Below are 19,068 nucleotides of genomic sequence, written 5' to 3' on the forward strand. Positions count from 1 at the left end.
TTCTTTGCATGTGTGGATTGGATGGGTTGTTACCAACATCTGGTGAGAATTTCATGTCAGTAGCACCTTTAGAAATGTATTTACTTAGCAAACTTATTTTACCTGCTTAATGTGCTGGTTATAATGGCCGTACTGGTAGTGACTAGAACAAATGTTCTCTTTGGGAACAACAAACTTTATGGTAGCTATCTCTGTCTTAACTATCAGACCAGTGTCAGGCAGCTGCAGACTCTCTAGCAGAGACCAAAAAAAGACAAAGACACAAAGTAAAAGCACTGTTGCGCTCACTTTTATTCATACATATATGAATATACACATATATATATATATATATATATATATATATATAGTCATGTGTTTGATTGCCATCGTTAAAAAGTGTGACTCATCACATTATCAACTGTAAGCATAAATAATGACTTTTTTTTCTCTCTTGAAACCTGGTAAATAAACCAACTGAAAACAGTTACGGGTCATTTTCAGCACCATTGAATAGTACATTCTCTATATTGCATCAGGATATAAAAATAAACAGATATAGTGTTTTTAAAACATTCTTTCCATGTTGTTCAATGGCATGAAACAAGAGAGGAAGAAAAGACCCCATACTGACAATGTTGATTATTACCATTATCGTCTGTATTATTAATCTGTAGCCGATCCTTAGCGGACCGTGCACTCATCCGTTCACAGCACTTTTAAAACATCAGTAGCAGCCACACGTGGGAGAAACAAATGAAATAAAACACGAGTAAGAGGCAGACTTCTTCTCTGTAACATTTCACACTCACAGTGCCACCGACCCTCCCAACCACTTTTAGAGGACAAAAGAAAAACAGGAGAGTGAAGGAGATGCTAACAGAGACCTGGGAGTGCTGCAGGGTTGTGGGAGGGTAAACCAAGCAGGCCGCTGGGCTGCAAGCTTCCCGTAACCATGACCAGTCCAGTTACAGTCACGCTCTAAACACAGTACATCCACAGTCCAGGATGGTAACGATGCTAGGGGCCTCTGCTAACCCCCACCCCGCCCCAAAAACCATCAATAACCCCCCCTCACCAACATGAATTCAAAGCAGAAAAACGTGATGAAAGAAAGCAAGAAAAAAAATTAAATAAACTGCGTCGTCTCAGTTTTAATGGTTTGAGGCAAACAAGAAGATCACAAAGAGAAGACGAAGAAGAAGGAAAGGCGTGGTCAGGACCAGAGTTCAGTTTGCAGTGCATAGAGAGGGGCTTCTGAGATGGAGACTGAGTCACCTGGTTGGTTCAATCAGATGGGATTATTGCCCTCTGTCAAACTCACACACACACGCACACATACACAGAGTAAACGCACATCCACCCACAACCAGCAACATGTGGGAGTACAAACGGAGAGCAGAATTAAAAAAGCCAGTGGTTTCCAGCCTGTCCCCCCATCCAGCAATCTCTGCGGAGTGATGTGTGTGTGTGTGTTTGTGTGAGCCATGTAATGTATGTCCACTTAAAATTTCCAAACAGGCCAGGCTCCAACAGCACTCTCATGTGTTGCATGTCCATCCGTCCAGTGTCTGTCTGTGAGTCAGAGTGGTGCTGTGGCCTGCCCTCCTCTACGACGCTTCACATCCGCGAGGAGCAAGCCAGCTCGTAGAACAAGACGTAGGCGTCGCTGCTGCGCACTTGGCTGGAGGACATTGGCGTTACTCTGAAAGGAAAGCAAGAGAGGAGAGTATATAAAGTATATAAATAAAATAAAATTGAGCCATTGAACACTTGATTATAACGTATCATTTATATATTTTATTCAAGCAAAGATTATCTCATCATCCTCTGAGTGAGTTAGCGTGTCTTTACAGATATTAACTATAATCGCAGTCTGTTTGAGCAATTAGTATTCAGTAGGATGCCATAGAGTGTAACTTCTATCTTACTCTAATAGAAGTTACAACATGATAAATGAGATAAAAAGTCAAACTGAAAGTTAGTGCACGAAGGGAAAATGAAGCTGTCAGGCACTATAGTTGCTACTTCAGTCACACACTGCTGGCTAAAACATCCAACCCAGACTTTGAATGTAATTACTGAGTTAGCTGGAAGCTCCACCTGAGCCTCATTTGTGTGTGAGCACCGTATTAAAAGCAGAATGTCTGAATTTGGTGATTTTGAGATGAGATGTGAAGTCTGAGGGAGACCACGTGCTAACATGGTTTCCAAATGGATTAATTCTGTTGGCTAGTGCTGATGCCAGGAGGATGTGTAACAAATGATGTATGCCTTCCAGGCACGACTTTGATGCTTGATTTATAGGAGAGCATTAAATCAACGCTGCAGCCTGACATACGCCTTCCCTTAAACATCTGTTTAGTTGTGTGAGTGTAGAATACAGTACTGTTAAATGTAACACAGTTGTAATTGTTTCTAGCTTGCTCATTATGCTGATGCAGCAATGTGGAACAGTGTCGAAATCTATGAGCGTTCTTGTTTTCTGAGCTTGAAATCATGTGTGTGCACTCAGTCAGCTCTGTCTTCTGTTTCAGTAAAAGTTACTGTTGTTCAAGATTTATCAGCTCCAACGTGTACAGCTCAGTTTCAGATGTAATGTCAGAACAAAGCAGACACACACAGGTAGAAAAGCAAACGACACTAACGATTCACTGCCTCTTTATGGATGGTGGCTTCACAGGGTTAATCTTACTTTGCAGTAATGCATATGTGTATATACTGTATGCATGCTGGTGTATGAGGAGGTAAAGGAAACAAATTCACTTAGTTAATCTAATTTGCTTTGTTTCCATACTGGAGTAACTTTCAGAATCATCATCAATTCATTTATCTTTCATGAAGCTATCAAATGGTTTCAGTGCCAGCGTGCATGCTGTACACTCCCAAACACACACACAGAACAGCGTGAGTTATGTGTAGTCATCAGGGTACAACCCCCAAAGAGTGATGGAGAACCAGCATCAGACCTAACGACAGTGTTGAGTAAGAGGCAGCGTGGAAGGTTATGAATGAGTGCAGCGCAGCAGGAAACAGCCTGGAGTGACGAACGGGATGCTGAGCAAAGCAGATAGCACCCGCAACTCTTACTATTACTCCTCAACTCTGTTATCTTAAGCAGGGGGTGTTTGTGTGCTTGTGAGAGCAATAACAGCCTGTAAAATTATCATTATCAACGAGCTGACTTCTTCACACAGCTCCTATGATCTTCTACACGAACAGTGAACTGTCATAGTAACACTAAGAGTGTGTGTGTGTGATTTGTGGCAAATCTACCTGGAGTCATTGAACGTGTACCATTCTCCCGAGCTGGGATTGCGACAGTAGGCTGTGTAGTGGCCGCCCATAGTGGTGCCTGAGTGGTTGGACACTGCGTACAGGTTGTACACTGCATTTACTGCAAGGCGACAAAACACATGTTTAAAGGGACAGTTCACCCTAAAATCAAATCTACATATTGTCTCACTAGCCTGTAGTGATTGCTCACCACAATGGGCCATGACTTTAATACGGGGCCATCTAGTTCCATTATACTCCATTAAAGTATAATGTAACTAGAAAAAAAAATCTGAATGGAGAATAGTTTCATGTAGAAACTATTTTTTTAATGTTGTAGATCTGGGGCAGTGGCTTGAACTGCTGCCTCACAGCACAAAGGCAGATATCTCCACTAGCTCACACCTAAACACTGAATAAACTTCACTGTGAGCCAAAGAGAAAAGTTCTACATTTAGTGTGAACATAGCGTTCTGTGACAGTCCGCTCGTGGCGAGTACAAGTTCATTACTTACTGCTGTTTTCAGAGGCAAACTCCCGCAGGTCAAGATCCTTCATGGGGAAGTTAACAAATGTGGACAGTTTGCTGGTTCTTCGTGCCTCAGAGAAGCGCTTAAGGTCTTTAGAGGAAAGGGAGTCAAGGAACAGCTGCTCTGCATACAGCAAACTGTACATCAAGCCAACATTCAACATGACTACTCGGAACGCCTTCACTCCACCGAATAACACATCCATTACCTCAGTGACTTGACAAATTCATAACAGCCAATTAGCAGCTCGCTAAAACATCTGATCATGTGCGCCGTCAGCACTCACTCACTTAATTATACTGTTGGGCTTATACACATGACAGCTTCCTGCCTGCATGGCAGGGCTGTCTGCTGCTAACTGTTCACAGCACTTTTCTATTGCAGCTATGTCAGAAGCTCTTACTGCAGTCAGCTAATTACTAGAAAAACACTTTTTGCAATTCAGTAGAACAGAATACAAAGCAGTAAGTCATAAAATCTCAATAAAGCATTCAGCTACCCCACATGCCTCAGTACAGCATCACAGCAGGTGTTTAATAGAACACAGTAGTGTCACACTCTGTTGTCCAAAGCAAAGGATACGCAGCACTAAAATCTTGGGGAATTTCTGTATTGTGAACTTTTTAGTGCATCTCCTCCTGGCTTTACATCTGTAGCACGTCTGTGAGAAGAAACAGAATAAGATCAGTCAGTGTTTAAGAACAGGAATCGTAGAGGAACCACCACACAAGATAAAAAGCACAAGTTACTCACTCAGTCTAAACTATCTCTGACCATCTATGTGCAGCTTACATTTGTACTGAGCATAAAACAAACTGCAGTTTACAGATAGTTTCCCTTTTAGATGCTGTGTAAGTTCTGTGGGAAGGATTTTCTGGGAAAGAAAGCCTTTAAATTGAATTACTTTATAAGTGTTTTACAGTTTGTTGTTGAACAAGAAAATTCCAAACCAGTTTTCCTAACTTTGCTGCCTCTGCAGTTACTTTGCTCTGCCTTTGTAGGGCGGTGTAACTCCTCTAATTACATGAATTTGAAGAGTTTCTTCAGAAACTCTTCAAATTATTATTTTTATATTTGTCCTGTCAGACTGCTGGATGCTCACATTAAACATGACCAACAACACATTTACATTTGTAAAAACAGTTCTACTGTCATTTATGACAGCATCTTTATTCAGATGTAAACATATTTTTGTGCACTTTGTGCATCAAAGTATGAATTTGTTTTAAGAATTGTGTTTTTTACTTGTATATATATTGTATGGTCTACCTTACAATATAAAGTACCTTGAGGCAACTGTTGTTGTGATTTGGCACTGTAAAAATAAAATTGAATTGAATACTAGGTTTGCAGTTTGTTTTTGGAAATCCTACAATTGCAAGTTCAGGAGGAAGTCTTATGGCTTCTTTTAATAGCTTCTTTTTGTGAAAGCCAGGTGAGGGGCAGCCAATAATATAGAAGTGAAAGGGTGGCCTTAAAAGGACAGGAACTAAAGCAGCTTGTTTCAGACAGAGGATCAACTCAACTGAGTGAAGGGCAGCAACAAGCCCTGTATATGTTAATAGAGATTATTTTGAACTGTGAATCATGCAATTCTGTCATCGTCTAAGAACAAAAAAGGGGCTGAAATTAGCTTAATTATAAAGTAAACAATATCAACTCTTATAACCACAAATACGCACAAATACAACACAAATCTCATGTTCTGTGTTAGCTGTGCTAACTCAACACTGGATAGGAAAAGTATGACGTCAAAGTGGTGATTACCACAAGTTATTTTTGTCAGTGCAAGCAATGAACACCTACCGGCTTTTCATCCCCATCAAGGACGTCTTCTTTGGTGAAGAGTCGCATGCAGTCCATCAGACTCACCTCACCATAGCCCTTCTGAGCACAAACACAGATGCATTCACATTACATTCACACACACAAAGCAAAAACAAATAGAGACAAGAAAGAAATGAAGTAGCTCATATTAGGAGCTGTGGAAAGAGGAAGTGTTGACGGAAGAGATTTCAATATTTAGTGCAAATCATCATAAAACACACACACACACACAACCCCACTCATACACTGATTGTGCTGACATTTGTGTCTGCTGCCCTTCTGGTACGCGTTATGTAAGAAGGACAAACAGACACCTGTCTGGACCTGTGAGTCTGTGCTCTAACCTTGGCGATAGGCAGAGAGAGATCCCAGAAGGGGTCGAAGACAGTGGAGCAGAAACCACAGTGGCTGCAGGTCAAAGAGCTCTTCAGCTGCCCCACAAACAGGTCTGGAGAAGCACAGATCGAAGAGTACATCAAAGAAATAGATGAGAAAGTTTATCTTCCTTTTCATTTCCATTTAACCACGTTCTGTTTATGTCTTGTTTGTGGAAGGTGAATTTTCACGTGTCCCATTTAAACATTAATGACAAATAAAACTGAGCTGCAGCCCATTTACTCACCTACTATCTTACTGTCCTCTCGCTCCAGGTATTTACTCCACATCTTCTTGCCTTTCTCCTCATCTCTGAGGGGGGAGTATGAGTTAGAAGTTAGAAAGTTTAAACCTTACATGAAGTGTAAGGCTTATACAGTCACACATGTACATATGTAGTGACTGAGCCCCCAGCAGGCAGCTGAGTTAGGGAGATGGCTAAGATGGGGGAAATCATACCGTGCTGTTGTGACACTGTAAAAGGGTTTCAAAAATAACAAAAAGCAACAAGAGAACCTGGCCTAATTTATCCTAACTACCAAGGTGTCCAAGGACCATTTTAGGGGATTAAAAAGATGCTTTACAGAAACACTTCCTCCTGTGAAACACTTTTTCATGCTGTGTGCAGATATTTTCCTACAGTTCTTAACAGTGCGGCAAAGAGGATGTGTTTTTAGGACAATACTGGGAGTTGCTGGAATTAACTCTGACCCTTAAACAAACCGTGGTTAGATAACTGATAATTATATCAATGAATAACTGGAGCATTAAGTGCTTGTGGCCCCCAGAGAGGAAACAAATCAGTATGGGAGGTGAAACTATTGCACATGGCCTTGAATTAAAGCTTAATGATGAGGCCTCAATGATTAGTGCTGTCTTGGTTTGGGGCTTGTTTTCATACTGTACGCTGCACATAACCTATTCAGAGATTTGGTCCTGATGTTTTTGAATTATTAAGGTAATGTGATTCAGGGTGGTTATGTATGAGTAAAAACGCTAATAAAATACAACAAACAATTGTACTGTTCATCTGTGAAACTTTCAAACACATCCTCATCTCCAGCTAACAAAGTCCACTTTTCAAAACAGTGTTAGTGTGAGTCAGTGCAGGTACACACGCACGTGTGTCGGTCTGATTACTCACGGCAGGTGGTCGAAGTCCTCCACAGTGCCTCTCGGCCTCACAGTGACCCTGTTGACCTCGTTGTGCAGGCCGTCCAGGAGGAAGCGCAGGAACTCCTGAGCATCCTGTTGGCTGTGATACACCAAAACAGTTAGGACTACGAAAATCAACCAGAGGTCACAAAAAAACAGAAAACAAAAAAGAAAATGATTACAACGCTTACTTGTATCCCACAAATCTGGGAGCATATCTCTGGATCTGTGTTTTGAATTCAGACGGGCTGACAGCCTCACTGCTGGATGATGTCCACATGGTCTGTATCAGCTTGGCAAATTCTACCAACACAGCAGCAGCTAAGGTTATTCACACATGCTGGGACGTAAAATGCTTGTGTCACAGTGGAATGAAACAAAGGTAGCACTCTTTTTCATGCAAACCCTTAAAAGACCAAGAAAAACACTCTTGTTTTTACATCTTCTAACATCCTTACAGGTCAAATGTGCAAATCTTACAGAGATGCGGAGGGTAAGGGGGGAATGAGTGTGCTGCTGGTGGACCGCTGTGAGGAGAGTTTGTTTTGGACTCTAAGGGGCCTGCGTGACATATCTCTCACCTTCCATGAGGGCTGTGTTAGTGCGGCTGTTGTTGTTAAGGTCTCTGCGGTGGGAGTTGTGCAGGCAGTAGTCTCGCAGGCTTTGTGTGTTGCTGAGACACTGCAGGATACTGTTCATGAAACACTGCCAGGACAAAGCAGAGAAAACGGTTTGATTCCAGATGCTACAATCAAATCAGTTTATGCTTTTACTTAATTAATACTGTTAAGCGTATTACTATTCAAGTCATAATTAATAAGATTTAAGACCAAACTTGACATGGACATCAAAAGCAACAAACACACTGATGTCAGTTCAAAATAAGCAATAAGGTCAAATTAATACAGAAAAACTGTCTAAATGTATTTGTTAATATAAACAAACAACCACCTTGTTCACCCAAATGTCAAACTCCTGAAAGCCCGACCAATTTATCTGATATTATTGGCTGAAACCAGCTATATGCTACTAATAGTATCAACATTTATAATGGCCAAAAAATAAAACAGATGGGAGAAACACTCTTCAACCATGTTATGAGTGTTGACTTTGGACTGTTAGTCTACCACAGGGCACTCTGCAACTTCCCTGTTGGCAACATGTGTTTGGAACGCCACACTCACACCAAACAGCTGATCTGACCACAGTCGGGCAGAATGTACATGAGTAAATAAATAACTACACATAACAAATTTAGGGAAATCCTTTTGCCATGTCTAAATGGAAAAGAAATACTGCCATATATATTGGAATATGGCATTTTAAAATCACCAAATATTAGCACTAGTTTCAAAAATCCTTTATCTACCTTTGACAGGCAATGCTGCTTGTTCCAGAAACATCTGCAAGCTTTAATCATCAGGACTCAACTTTGCTATTATATCAAGCAGCACCTTCTTGTTTACTAAATGGCTGAAAATTAAGCCAATGTGGACACATGCTAAGAGTTGCAGTTGTTTTATTGGTCAACAGATGCTGGTCTCAACTGTAAGTCAATCCCCATAGACTATAATGTAACAATGTCCAGCAGCATTGATTTCTGCAGCATTGAAAATGGCACAGGAAATGGATTTAGCTGTGACAGATCAGGGGGTGAATATTTTGGAGGCTAAGGCCAACTTTCATACAAAGTCTTTGGGTTAAACCCGCAGCATCCCATGACCGCAAACCAACAGGAGAGCTGCCCTTCTTCTAAAGATTTATTTTTGCCATTTACCCTTTAGTATATAAGATACAGGACAGACAAGAAAGCAGAGAGGGAGCATGGGGGAATGACACACAAGAAATGGTCTTGGGCAATCTGAACTTAAGACGGCTGAAGACTTTTAAAGGTGTTTTAATAAAAGATAATTCACACTTAAGACATTCTAGGCCTTTCTGAGGATGTGCAGGGACCCTGCATCATGTCTAACAATGATTGCTAATGTTGTTCCAATATGTTACAAAAATATATTTCTGAGCGCAATTTGCAGTGTTAAAAGATGACAAAACAGCTTAACAGCTTGAACGAATACTTCAACATTTTGAGTGATGTGCTTATTTGCCTAGAGTTAGATGAAAAAACAGCTAGCATGTATAAAGATAACAACATCTCCATATAGGCACTCAAAGCTCACTGAAGAATATGCTGTCTTGTTTGATTTCTGTGTGCTCAAAGTAAGAATAAAAAGTTGGGACTTGTGATGTGTGCACTAATTCCTTGGGTGAGCACATTAAAGCTGGGTATCTGCTAACCTCCCTGTAATTACAAATGCTTGTTTTTACAACTGTTCCAAGTCTTATTGAAAAGCCAAGCAACTCAGATTTACTCCTCAGACTTGAGCATCATCAAGTTCATAAAACAAAGGCAATCAAGTGTTTTCGCCAGAACTCTGTTCACATCATTATGAAAAAAGGTGGTGTACAGTCATGTAATAAAAGCTAAATCTACAGATTATGTAAGACAGGGATTTTTCACTGTAAATGTGAAGTCATTTGATGAATGTTTAAAGGCTTGATGAATCAAAGTGAGAGAAGCAGCAGTGTAACTCCTGGGTACAAAGAAGTATCACAGCACTGTCTCATGTCACATACCCATGTGACACATGTGCAGCTTGGTAAGAACAAACCAGTCAGAGAGGGAGGGAATGAGATCTCTCTGGTCCATAGTTCAGAGCTCTTTGATTAGGTTACTGTATACAAGCACACAACACAGCGCACAGTTTATTTTAGGAGTCGTCCTCATGCTTGTTGCCTGGCAGACCGAACAGATCGCAACACACTGTGCTCACAGTGACACTCACTGGATTTTTGGAAAGCTATTGCAAATCAGTTAAGAAAAAGAGGAACACCACTCAAGATGTTTGGCTCACAACAGATGTAATTAGAGGTATAGCACGTGGCTGCTGTACTTACAGTGTTTCCTAAATTCTTCAGTCCCACCAGGCCTTGGGCGCTCTTTGAATTCTGAAAATATGAATAAATAAATATCAAATTAAAAAAAGACACCATTTTCAGATCCTATGTACAGTATTTTGATCATACCAGTGAGGGCTGGTGTCTCCCAACCACCACTGACAGTGACAGTGCTAAAATGTTTCATTTTATTCCTGAAGCAACAACACTTGAAGAGCACTCCATGTAGTGGTTTGAATGAATGAACTGAAGCGTTCAGCTTTTTCTGGCAGTGTTTAGCTTTCAGGAATCTCCAAACAGAAGATTCCCATTCCCAGCATCAACATTATCTCTCGTGTCACTGTCCATGCTGCATAAGAAATACTAGTCAGTTAAATTAATAATTTGTAGTGTATTAAAGTACAACACCAGTTAACTATTGGTCACAGCCAGCTGTTTTCAGAAATGACGCTACTCAACCAAATCAATCAAAGTCCTTCTAGCTTAGTGTGGAGCTTTGTCTGCACTGGGTTAGAATGGAATGGAACAGTTTACAGTGCAAAGGCCTTAATAGTGACTAACAGGAAAGTCTTAGTGTGTGTCAGACTTTAAAAATAAAAGCCCACAGTTATACACCGGATGTTTTCAGGATCACTTATGTTAAATTTTCATAACCAAAGTGTCCGGTTCCTTCTTGGAATACCAATATTATTTAAAACATGTTAAATTCTCAAAAATAAAAGCCTCCACTGGTTGGTGGTTGTGAAATGTTAGATTTTTAAAATAGTCCAACGATCCATTACAGGAAATTGCCAGGATCCTTTGGTGTGTCCTTTTTCCACTAGACACCATCATCACATGCTGTAACTGTAAGAGTTTCAAACTAAAAGTTACCATTTATGTATAGGCATTTAGCAATACATTATAGAGTATCAGAATTTTGAAAATAAAACCAGGTAAGTAAAGCCCAAAAGGTTTATTCTGTTCATCTGGATGTAGCATTTTCAATGGGTATCGTCTGAGCATGCATCAAGACACTTTCTTTGAAAACTTCTCTAATTGCTGGAATTGTTTATTTATGCAATCTTGAGTCAGCAACTTATCTTCAGCTTCTCTCAGCTAGCTGATTTTGCTAAAGATTTTTAGCCGCGAGTAGCAGACAAAGGCCAACAACAGCAATAATCCAGGTGCACTCTCTCCAGAACCTGTGTGGTCTAGTCATGCAATGTCTTAACTAATGTGTAACCAAATGCTGGACAGGTGTGTGTGTGTGTGTGTGTATTTTAACCTTTAAGGACAGAAGGACTGAAGCCCTGCTAATCTGACATCTTGTGGATGCACTATTATGCATGGTAGATTTTTGAAACATTTCAGCAATTTTTAAATATAATGTAAGAATGCAATTAACATGGAACATGGAACTTTAAAGTTTGAACAGATAAGATTTAATACCATCTGTTACACTGTGCTCAATGCTGACTGTTTCCAATAGTTTTCTTGCTTTTAGATTAGTTAAAATGGCATTTAGATTTATTAGTAAATGTAAAAAAAAAAAATCAATCAATGAGGAACCACACACACATGCACACCCACAGAATGTGATTATTTTTTTAACTGAATCCAATGGGTGAAAATCCTTACATAACTGAATATGTATCCATTAATCTGGCAGTCTTTCTACTGAATAAGCCGGGATTGTGAGCTACTTTGCGACCGCCAACAGTGCTGATGTGTTTGAGGCTGAATTTGTACTTTAATAATATCCTCATGAATCTAGAGACTCTCTGAGACATGTGACAAAGATCTGACCTTGCGCTGTGTCACTCTAAGAATGCCATGTAGGAGGCATTTCCTGGTGAGCATTATCTGTAGGCAGAAGCTTGTTTTTGTGATTTCACAGCCACTTCCTCTCTGGGTAATCACTCCCAGATGGCTGAGATCTGATCAACAACAGCAAAGTCACTGTACCTCGCCGAGTTTAAATCATACTGTAACTTTCACTGTTCTTTAGGCAGGAAACTATGAAACAGACACATTTAAGCAGCAGATGGCACGGCATATTATCATGTTTTCAGAATCTTAAAATGGTCTGAAATGCTTTAAAGAACTTATGTCATCACTCGCTGCAGTTCAATTTCATTACATAAGATTACTGGTTATATAATAGTGTAACCAGAGGAAGAACTAACAAAGAAGACGGGGGTGGATAAGGAATGCACTGGTGCCCTTGGCTAAGAGGCAGAAGCATTTTTACAAAGACATGGAGGACTGAATTCACTGTGCATAATGCTCCATCAACCAGAGTGCTGCTGTACTAATCGTGTTTATAGTCACTGTGAAAACACACTCACTAAAAACGTGTGGGTAAACTTGTGTTTTTAGGCACTGAGCGAGTCGGCAGACTGACATCAGTCACCTGAGCTCACTGTTTTGTTCGGCTCATTTTTAAAATTTATATACCTAACCTTATCTTCTGCACAACCTTTACGCCAAAAACCAGAACAATTAAAGAAATAATTCTAAAACATTGGCATATCCTTCAGAATGACCCAAACTTATTAGGTACCTTTAAAGAACCACCAATGATAACCTACAGGAGAGGAAGGAATATTAAAGATAGACTTGTTAGAGCTTGCCAGGACCCTATTACTCCAGATAAAACCCTGATAACCCATAACCTACATGGTAATTTCAAGTGTGGGGCATGCATTAATTGTCAATACACCAAAAATGTTAAATCATTCAAAGACCCTATAGGTGACAAAACCATTGCCATAAAGGGCTTTATCACATGCAGAACTAAAAATGTAATCTACATGACACAGTGCGCATGCAATAAAATATATATAGGAGAAACATCCCGCCCCCTTAAAGATCGAATTAATGAACACAGAAGTTCGATCAAGAGGAATGATTTAACCAGCCCTGTTGCAAGACACTTCAATGTTAAACATCCAAATTCACCATTATTTTTCCTAGGCATTGAAGCCATTAAACTAAACCAAAGAGGCGGCAATATAAATTTTATCCAGAAAAAAAGAGAAGCATTTTGGATATTCCGTTTTAAGAGTCTGCATCCCAGAGGTATGAATGAGGATTTTTCTATCAATGAGTTTTTATGAATTACAGTTTTTTGTTTTGTTTTTTTAAAAATAAATTTTATTTATTATTTATTTTTTATCCTAATTTTATCAGTTAAATTACTCTCACATGAGTAATGTTTATTCAGTTAATCTTGTTATTTCAGCCAAAGGCGTAGCGTTCTAGACATCTCATCTTTAGTCTACACTTCAGTCTAAATTTTAGAGACATAAATTAGGATTTTTTAACAAATATGTGTTGACGTAATCTTGTTTTCCAATTCAAACTTGCTTTTACCATTAAAGACTGCCCCTTGTTGGTTTTATTATTATTAGTGTGAATGCTTGAAAAGCATTCACAGTATTGTTCTTCTAATCTTTATTAGTGTGAATGCTTGTAAAAGCATTCACAGTATTGTTGTTGTAATCTTTATTAGTGTGAATGCTTGTAAAAGCATTCACAGTATTGTTCTTCGAATCTTTATTCTATTTTATTCCGTACGTTTTTTGCCGTCTATCTCCTTCAAAACCGTTCAACTTAGAAAAACCATTCAAACACCGTTAGATTCCTCTTCTTTTGGACATGACTGCTTGTATTTTTATGTGTGCCTATGCCAAGAGGCACACATATTACTATTCGTCGGATTTATTATTCTTATTATTATTATTATTATTCTCCATCTTCCGCCTAAATTTCGGCACGTATCACGCCCCGCAGTTTTGAGACAAGCTTCATATATGTTACCTCATTTTGTGCGGCCGGATCTGGAATGGTGTGCTATGACTTTTGGTGTTTATGAATTTTATAGTTTTTAAATATTAATATTTTAGTGAAAATTTTCCGCGCTCCTCTGCCAAACAGTTTTGACATTAGGATTACATATGTTAGATCATTTTGTGCGGCTGGAGCTGGACTATTATGTTGTGACTTTTGGTGTTTATGACTTTTATAGTTTTTAAATATTAATATTTTAGTACAAATTTAGGCCAATTCATCTTTTGGCGCCAAATAAACAGACTTCATTTGTGGTGTCTTGGCTCTCTCTAGTGGTATACCGGGAGTAGTACAGCCGAAAAGATTTATCCTTGTGTTGAAAACTCCATATCCCACAATTCATAGCACGCCTCTACAGAGTGAACAATGGCGGCCAACACTTCGCTTTTTATATGTCTTTTATTCGTGTTTCTAGGTCACAAAATAAACTTTTAAGATATTTTCAGGCGAGAATGTAGGTGTGTAAACTTCAAATATCTGCTTGTTTTATCAAGACATCCCATATTTAGCGACAGTGCTCTGACGACGTTGGTCCTGCCTGACAGCTAGTCGGCTACCTAGCTAGCTGCCGCACTTGGCTGCAAATGGATAGCGAGGGACTCTCTCTGTCGTTTCACCTCCCGGTCTCTCGCAAATGCTCGCACAGAATCGGAGTTACAGCTGGATGTGGAAAAAATAACTGAGTTGTTTGGTGGTGCTATAACGCGGAGCTACAACAGTGGGCAGCTATCCACCGTGTATGACAGAAAGGACATGCACGCGACCGCCGATCGACCGGTGTTTGCTAACGCGGAGGTCAATCGTGGATCAGGAAAGCGAAGGCAGGAGCGTGAGGTGAACTGAATTTCAGGTAAGAAGTTATGACCTGCACTCTATTTGGGTCAGATATAAACCGAGTTTAGGTGTAGTTTATTTAGCAGCAGTTCTCTTATGTGTTGCTGATAGTCGGCTAGCTAGCTAGCGCCGCTAGCATAGTTAGCTAGCACCGCTAGCGACCCTTCGTGAAAAAGCACCCAGGCTTGGCTTATATTGAGGCGGGTGAAACTCGTGTCAGCACCGGTCGTCGCCGACAGTATGTGTTTTAGCTGGACTTATTTTTCGTTTATATGGACCGATGATTTATTTATTTATTCATTTTAGTAACGGTATAAACAGTGAAAGGTGGTGGATTGGCCAGATGTAAACTTCAAATATCTGCTCGTGTTACCAAGACATCCCATATTAGCTCTGATGTTTTCGGTGCCTGCAAAGAGCTAGACAGGTAGCTAGCTAACCCGAGCTGGCTGTCTTTTGACTCAGGGTCATAGCTGGACTTATTTTTCGTTTTTATGAGCCGATGAGGGTTTTTTTTTTTAGTAACGGTACAAACAGTGAAAGGCGGTGGATTGTCCAGATGCTGGTCGATGTGGAAAAAATAACTGAGTTGTTTGGTAGTCGCTGACGCGGAGCTACAACCGAGGGCAGCTATCCACCGGTGTGTGTCAGAAAGAACATGCGGGGAGCGAGGCGGCGGCGACCGCCCGATCGACGGTGGTAGATCGTGGATCAGGAAACCGAAGGCAGGAGAAGCAGGCGGCTGCCGGTCGGAGCGTGAGGTGAACTGAATTTCAGGTAAGAAGTTATGACCTGCACTCTATTTGGGTCAGATATAAACCGAGTTTAGGTGTAGTTTATTTTCGTTGTGCTGACTTTTTACAATCAGTTATAATAACTCGTACTGCGTGGTAGCTAGCACGATGGAGTTTCTATACAGCTGTGTGCGCGCTAAGTTACTGATGTTGAACTTTATGACAGCCTCCCTGTCATTCTCTCGCCTGTTCAAACTTCAGTCATGAAACTGATCAATGATCGGCTTTTCTCTCTTGTTTGTTTATCGCGCTAAACAACAGCAGCACGTTTAAGCTTGATCAGCTGTTGTTAGAATTCATTTGATTTTAATTTCTAGTATCAGCTGATGTTTGCTGGAGCCACAGCTGTAGAAGCGGCTGGTCGAAACCAGGAGATGACCTTACTGAATCATCAGAGCTGAACTGGTGATGGAGAAACAGGTTTACCTTTTTTTTAGGTGACATGAATGAGTTGAAGGGAAGTTATGAACTGTTTCTGAGAGAAATAAACACCAAGCTCCTTTTTTTTTATTTAGCTGACAGCTGGTAACTGTGCAGGGGCGGCTCTAGCAAAGCTTTTGCCAGGGGCCAGGTAGGGCATTAACAGAGAAAGGTGGACACAAAGATATACTTTTCTTTCTTACTCTCATACAGGGAGTGCAGAATTATTAGGCAAGTTGTATTTTTGAGGAATAATTTTATTATTGAACAACAACCATGTTCTCAATGAACCCAAAAACACATTAATATCAAAGCTGAATGTTTTCGGAAGTAGTTTTTAGTTTGTGTTTAGTTTTAGCTATTTTAGGGGATATCTGTGTGTGCAGGTGACTATTACTGTGCATAATTATTAGGCAACTTAACAAAAACAAATATATACCCATTTCAATTATTTATTTTACCAGTGAAACCAATATAACATCTCCACATTCACAAATATACATTTCTGACATTCAAAACAAAACAAAAACAAATCAGCGACCAATATAGCCACCTTTCTTTGCAAGGACACTCAAAAGCCTGCCATCCATGGATTCTGTCAGTGTTTTGATCTGTTCACCATCAACATTGCGTGCAGCAGCAACCACAGCCTCCCAGACACTGTTCAGAGAGGTGTACTGTTTTCCCTCCTTGTAAATCTCACATTTGATGATGGACCACAGGTTCTCAATGGGGTTCAGATCAGGTGAACAAGGAGGCCATGTCATTAGTTTTCTTCTTTTAAACCCTTTCTTGCCAGCCACGCTGTGGAGTACTTGGACTGCGTGTGATGGAGCATTGTCCTGCATGAAAATCATGTTTTTCTTGAAGGATGCAGACTTCTTCCTGTACCACTGCTTGAAGAAGGTGTCTTCCAGAAACTGGCAGTAGGACTGGGAGTTGAGCTTGACTCCATCCTCAACCCGAAAAAGGCCCCACAAGCTCATCTTTGATGATACCAGCCCAAACCAGTACTCCACCTCCACCTTGCTGGCGTCTGAGTGGGACTGGAGCTCTCTGCCCTTTACCAATCCAGCCACGGGCCCATCCATCTGGCCCATCAAGACTCACTCTCATTTCATCAGTCCATAAAACCTTAGAAAAATCAGTCTTGAGATATTTCTTGGCCCAGTCTTGACGTTTCAGCTTGTGTGTCTTGTTCAGTGGTGGTCGCGTCTTTCAGCCTTTCTTACCTTGGCCATGTCTCTGAGTATTGCACACCTTGTGCTTTTGGGCACTCCAGTGATGTTGCAGCTCTGAAATATGGCCAAACTGGTGGCAAGTGGCATCTTGGCAGCTGCACGCTTGACTTTTCTCAGTTCATGGGCAGTTATTTTGCGCCTTGGTTTTTCCACACGCTTCTTGCGACCCTGTTGACTATTTTGAATGAAACGCTTGATTGTTCGATGATCACGCTTCAGAAGCTTTGCAATTTTAAGACTGCTGCATGCCTCTGCAAGATATCTCACTATTTTTGACTTTTCTGAGCCTGTCAAGTCCTTCTTTTGACCCATTTTGCCAAAGGAAAGGAAGTTGCCTAATAATTATGCACACCTGATATAGGGTGTTGATGTCATTAGACCACACCCTTCTCATTACAGAGATGCACATCACCTAATATGCTTAATTGGTAGTAGGCTTTCGAGCCTATACAGCTTGGAGTAAGACAACATGCATGAAGGGGATGATGTGGACAAAATACTCATTTGCCTAATAATTCTGCACTCCCTGTATAAAATATTTAGCTTTTATTAAATAGTTATCTGAATCTTACAACCAAAGTTTGTATAATAATACACAAGATTGGCTGTAGACCATTGTTCATCATTCAGAACACTGTGTAAAAATAACAAAAAACAAAAAGTGAATGCAAAAGTGCATAAATATTTATTTTACGTGTTTGATGTGTGTGGCAGGGCGTGGTCTGCAGTGCCGCTGCAGGGGAGGTGGACCCACCTGAGGGGCATCTGCAATCACACCTCTCGGGCGTAGTCTGTGCTCTCTCGGCTGTTTTTTGGGTGTGTGTCGGGCTGTGAGTTGAAAAGCTACAGCTGGCTGGGAGGGTACACCAACCATGTGTGAAAAGTGGTCCATAACGTACTGGTTCAAAGTGTGTTCGTGCAAACATTGTCGGGGTCTGCCGTGGTACAGAGGGACTTCTGCTTATGAACCTGTGTGCACAGCGTCTGCAAATCGGGGCTGTACAAAATGACCTCATCTTTACCCAAAACTGTAAGCTGTCATCTGTGAAGCGTGAGCGGTGTTTGTTTTTACCATAGTTCATGGTGGAGAATGGCTGCTCTTCTGAGTTTTGCTCTCTGTAGCCGTATGAATGGCAAACTACAGTGATTAGCAGCGGCATAGGCACACATAAAATTTCTTCTGAAATTTTCGCTTTCTAGTTCTCATTTATAACATTTATATTTTTAAAATTATTCAACTTTTTTCAACAAAATTTTCCCATGTATTTCAATGGAGAGACCCTTCAAATTCTCCTTCAACTTACTCCTCTTTAAACTGTATCTACTTCCACATACGTTGACATAGAGCCACCATTCAAACTTTAAAACGAAGACAAGACATTCAACTATCCAACCTGTATTTATCTTTTCAATATCTATTATACTTTTTCTTCAGTTCCAGTTTAAGTTTCATGATGTTTTTTCAGCCGTTTCAGAGTTTATAATGGGTGTGTATGGGACGGAATGTTGGGGCTAGAGTGAGACAGCTCAACTGCTAGAGTGAGAGGAGAAAAAAAATTAATCTTAAAATCTTTTTTAAAACTGCTGCTGTGTCCGCGGCGTTTGCTCTACAGGTATGATTTTACCCTCAAAACGTAGCCATCGCTGTCCTCTTTCATCCAACGTGTTTACTATTGTCCTAGGTGTTATGGTTCTTTCATAAATGTCACCAATGCACAGCCTCCTCCCTCCAACTCTTCCATAGACTAATGTTAAAATGGCTCAGAAGGTTCGTTTGAAAATCAGAAGTACAGGCTGTCTTTACACTGTCACCACGTCCATATATTAAACTCTACAGGCATGAAAACT

General features: G+C 40.4%; 1 protein-coding gene across 9 annotated transcripts in view; it reads right to left on the reverse strand.

The window, feature by feature from the left end:
- Positions 1 to 267: 267 nt before the first annotated feature.
- usp2a (ubiquitin specific peptidase 2a) overlaps positions 268 to 19,068 on the reverse strand; it is a 105,834-nt gene continuing 87,033 nt past the window's right edge. For 5 of the 9 annotated variants that reach the window (XM_039622834.1, XM_039622833.1, XM_039622835.1 and 2 more), the window contains 11 exons: positions 10,098 to 10,148; positions 7,724 to 7,847; positions 7,334 to 7,445; positions 7,132 to 7,242; positions 6,235 to 6,299; positions 5,957 to 6,060; positions 5,592 to 5,672; positions 4,368 to 4,446; positions 3,771 to 3,875; positions 3,256 to 3,376; positions 268 to 1,684 (listed from right to left, as the gene is read on the reverse strand). In XM_039622834.1, the coding sequence (XP_039478768.1) occupies positions 1,600 to 1,684; positions 3,256 to 3,376; positions 3,771 to 3,875; positions 4,368 to 4,446; positions 5,592 to 5,672; positions 5,957 to 6,060; positions 6,235 to 6,299; positions 7,132 to 7,242; positions 7,334 to 7,445; positions 7,724 to 7,847; positions 10,098 to 10,148 (1,038 nt within the window). In that variant the 3' untranslated portion in view covers positions 268 to 1,599. The remainder of the gene's footprint in view (positions 1,685 to 3,255; positions 3,377 to 3,770; positions 3,876 to 4,367; positions 4,447 to 5,591; positions 5,673 to 5,956; positions 6,061 to 6,234; positions 6,300 to 7,131; positions 7,243 to 7,333; positions 7,446 to 7,723; positions 7,848 to 10,097; positions 10,149 to 19,068) is intronic. The other 4 variants (XM_039622837.1, XM_039622841.1, XM_039622839.1 and 1 more) reach the window with 3 other exon arrangements.

Source organism: Oreochromis aureus, linkage group 14 (genome assembly GCF_013358895.1).
Source record: "Oreochromis aureus strain Israel breed Guangdong linkage group 14, ZZ_aureus, whole genome shotgun sequence".
Lineage (NCBI taxonomy): Eukaryota > Metazoa > Chordata > Actinopteri > Cichliformes > Cichlidae > Oreochromis > Oreochromis aureus.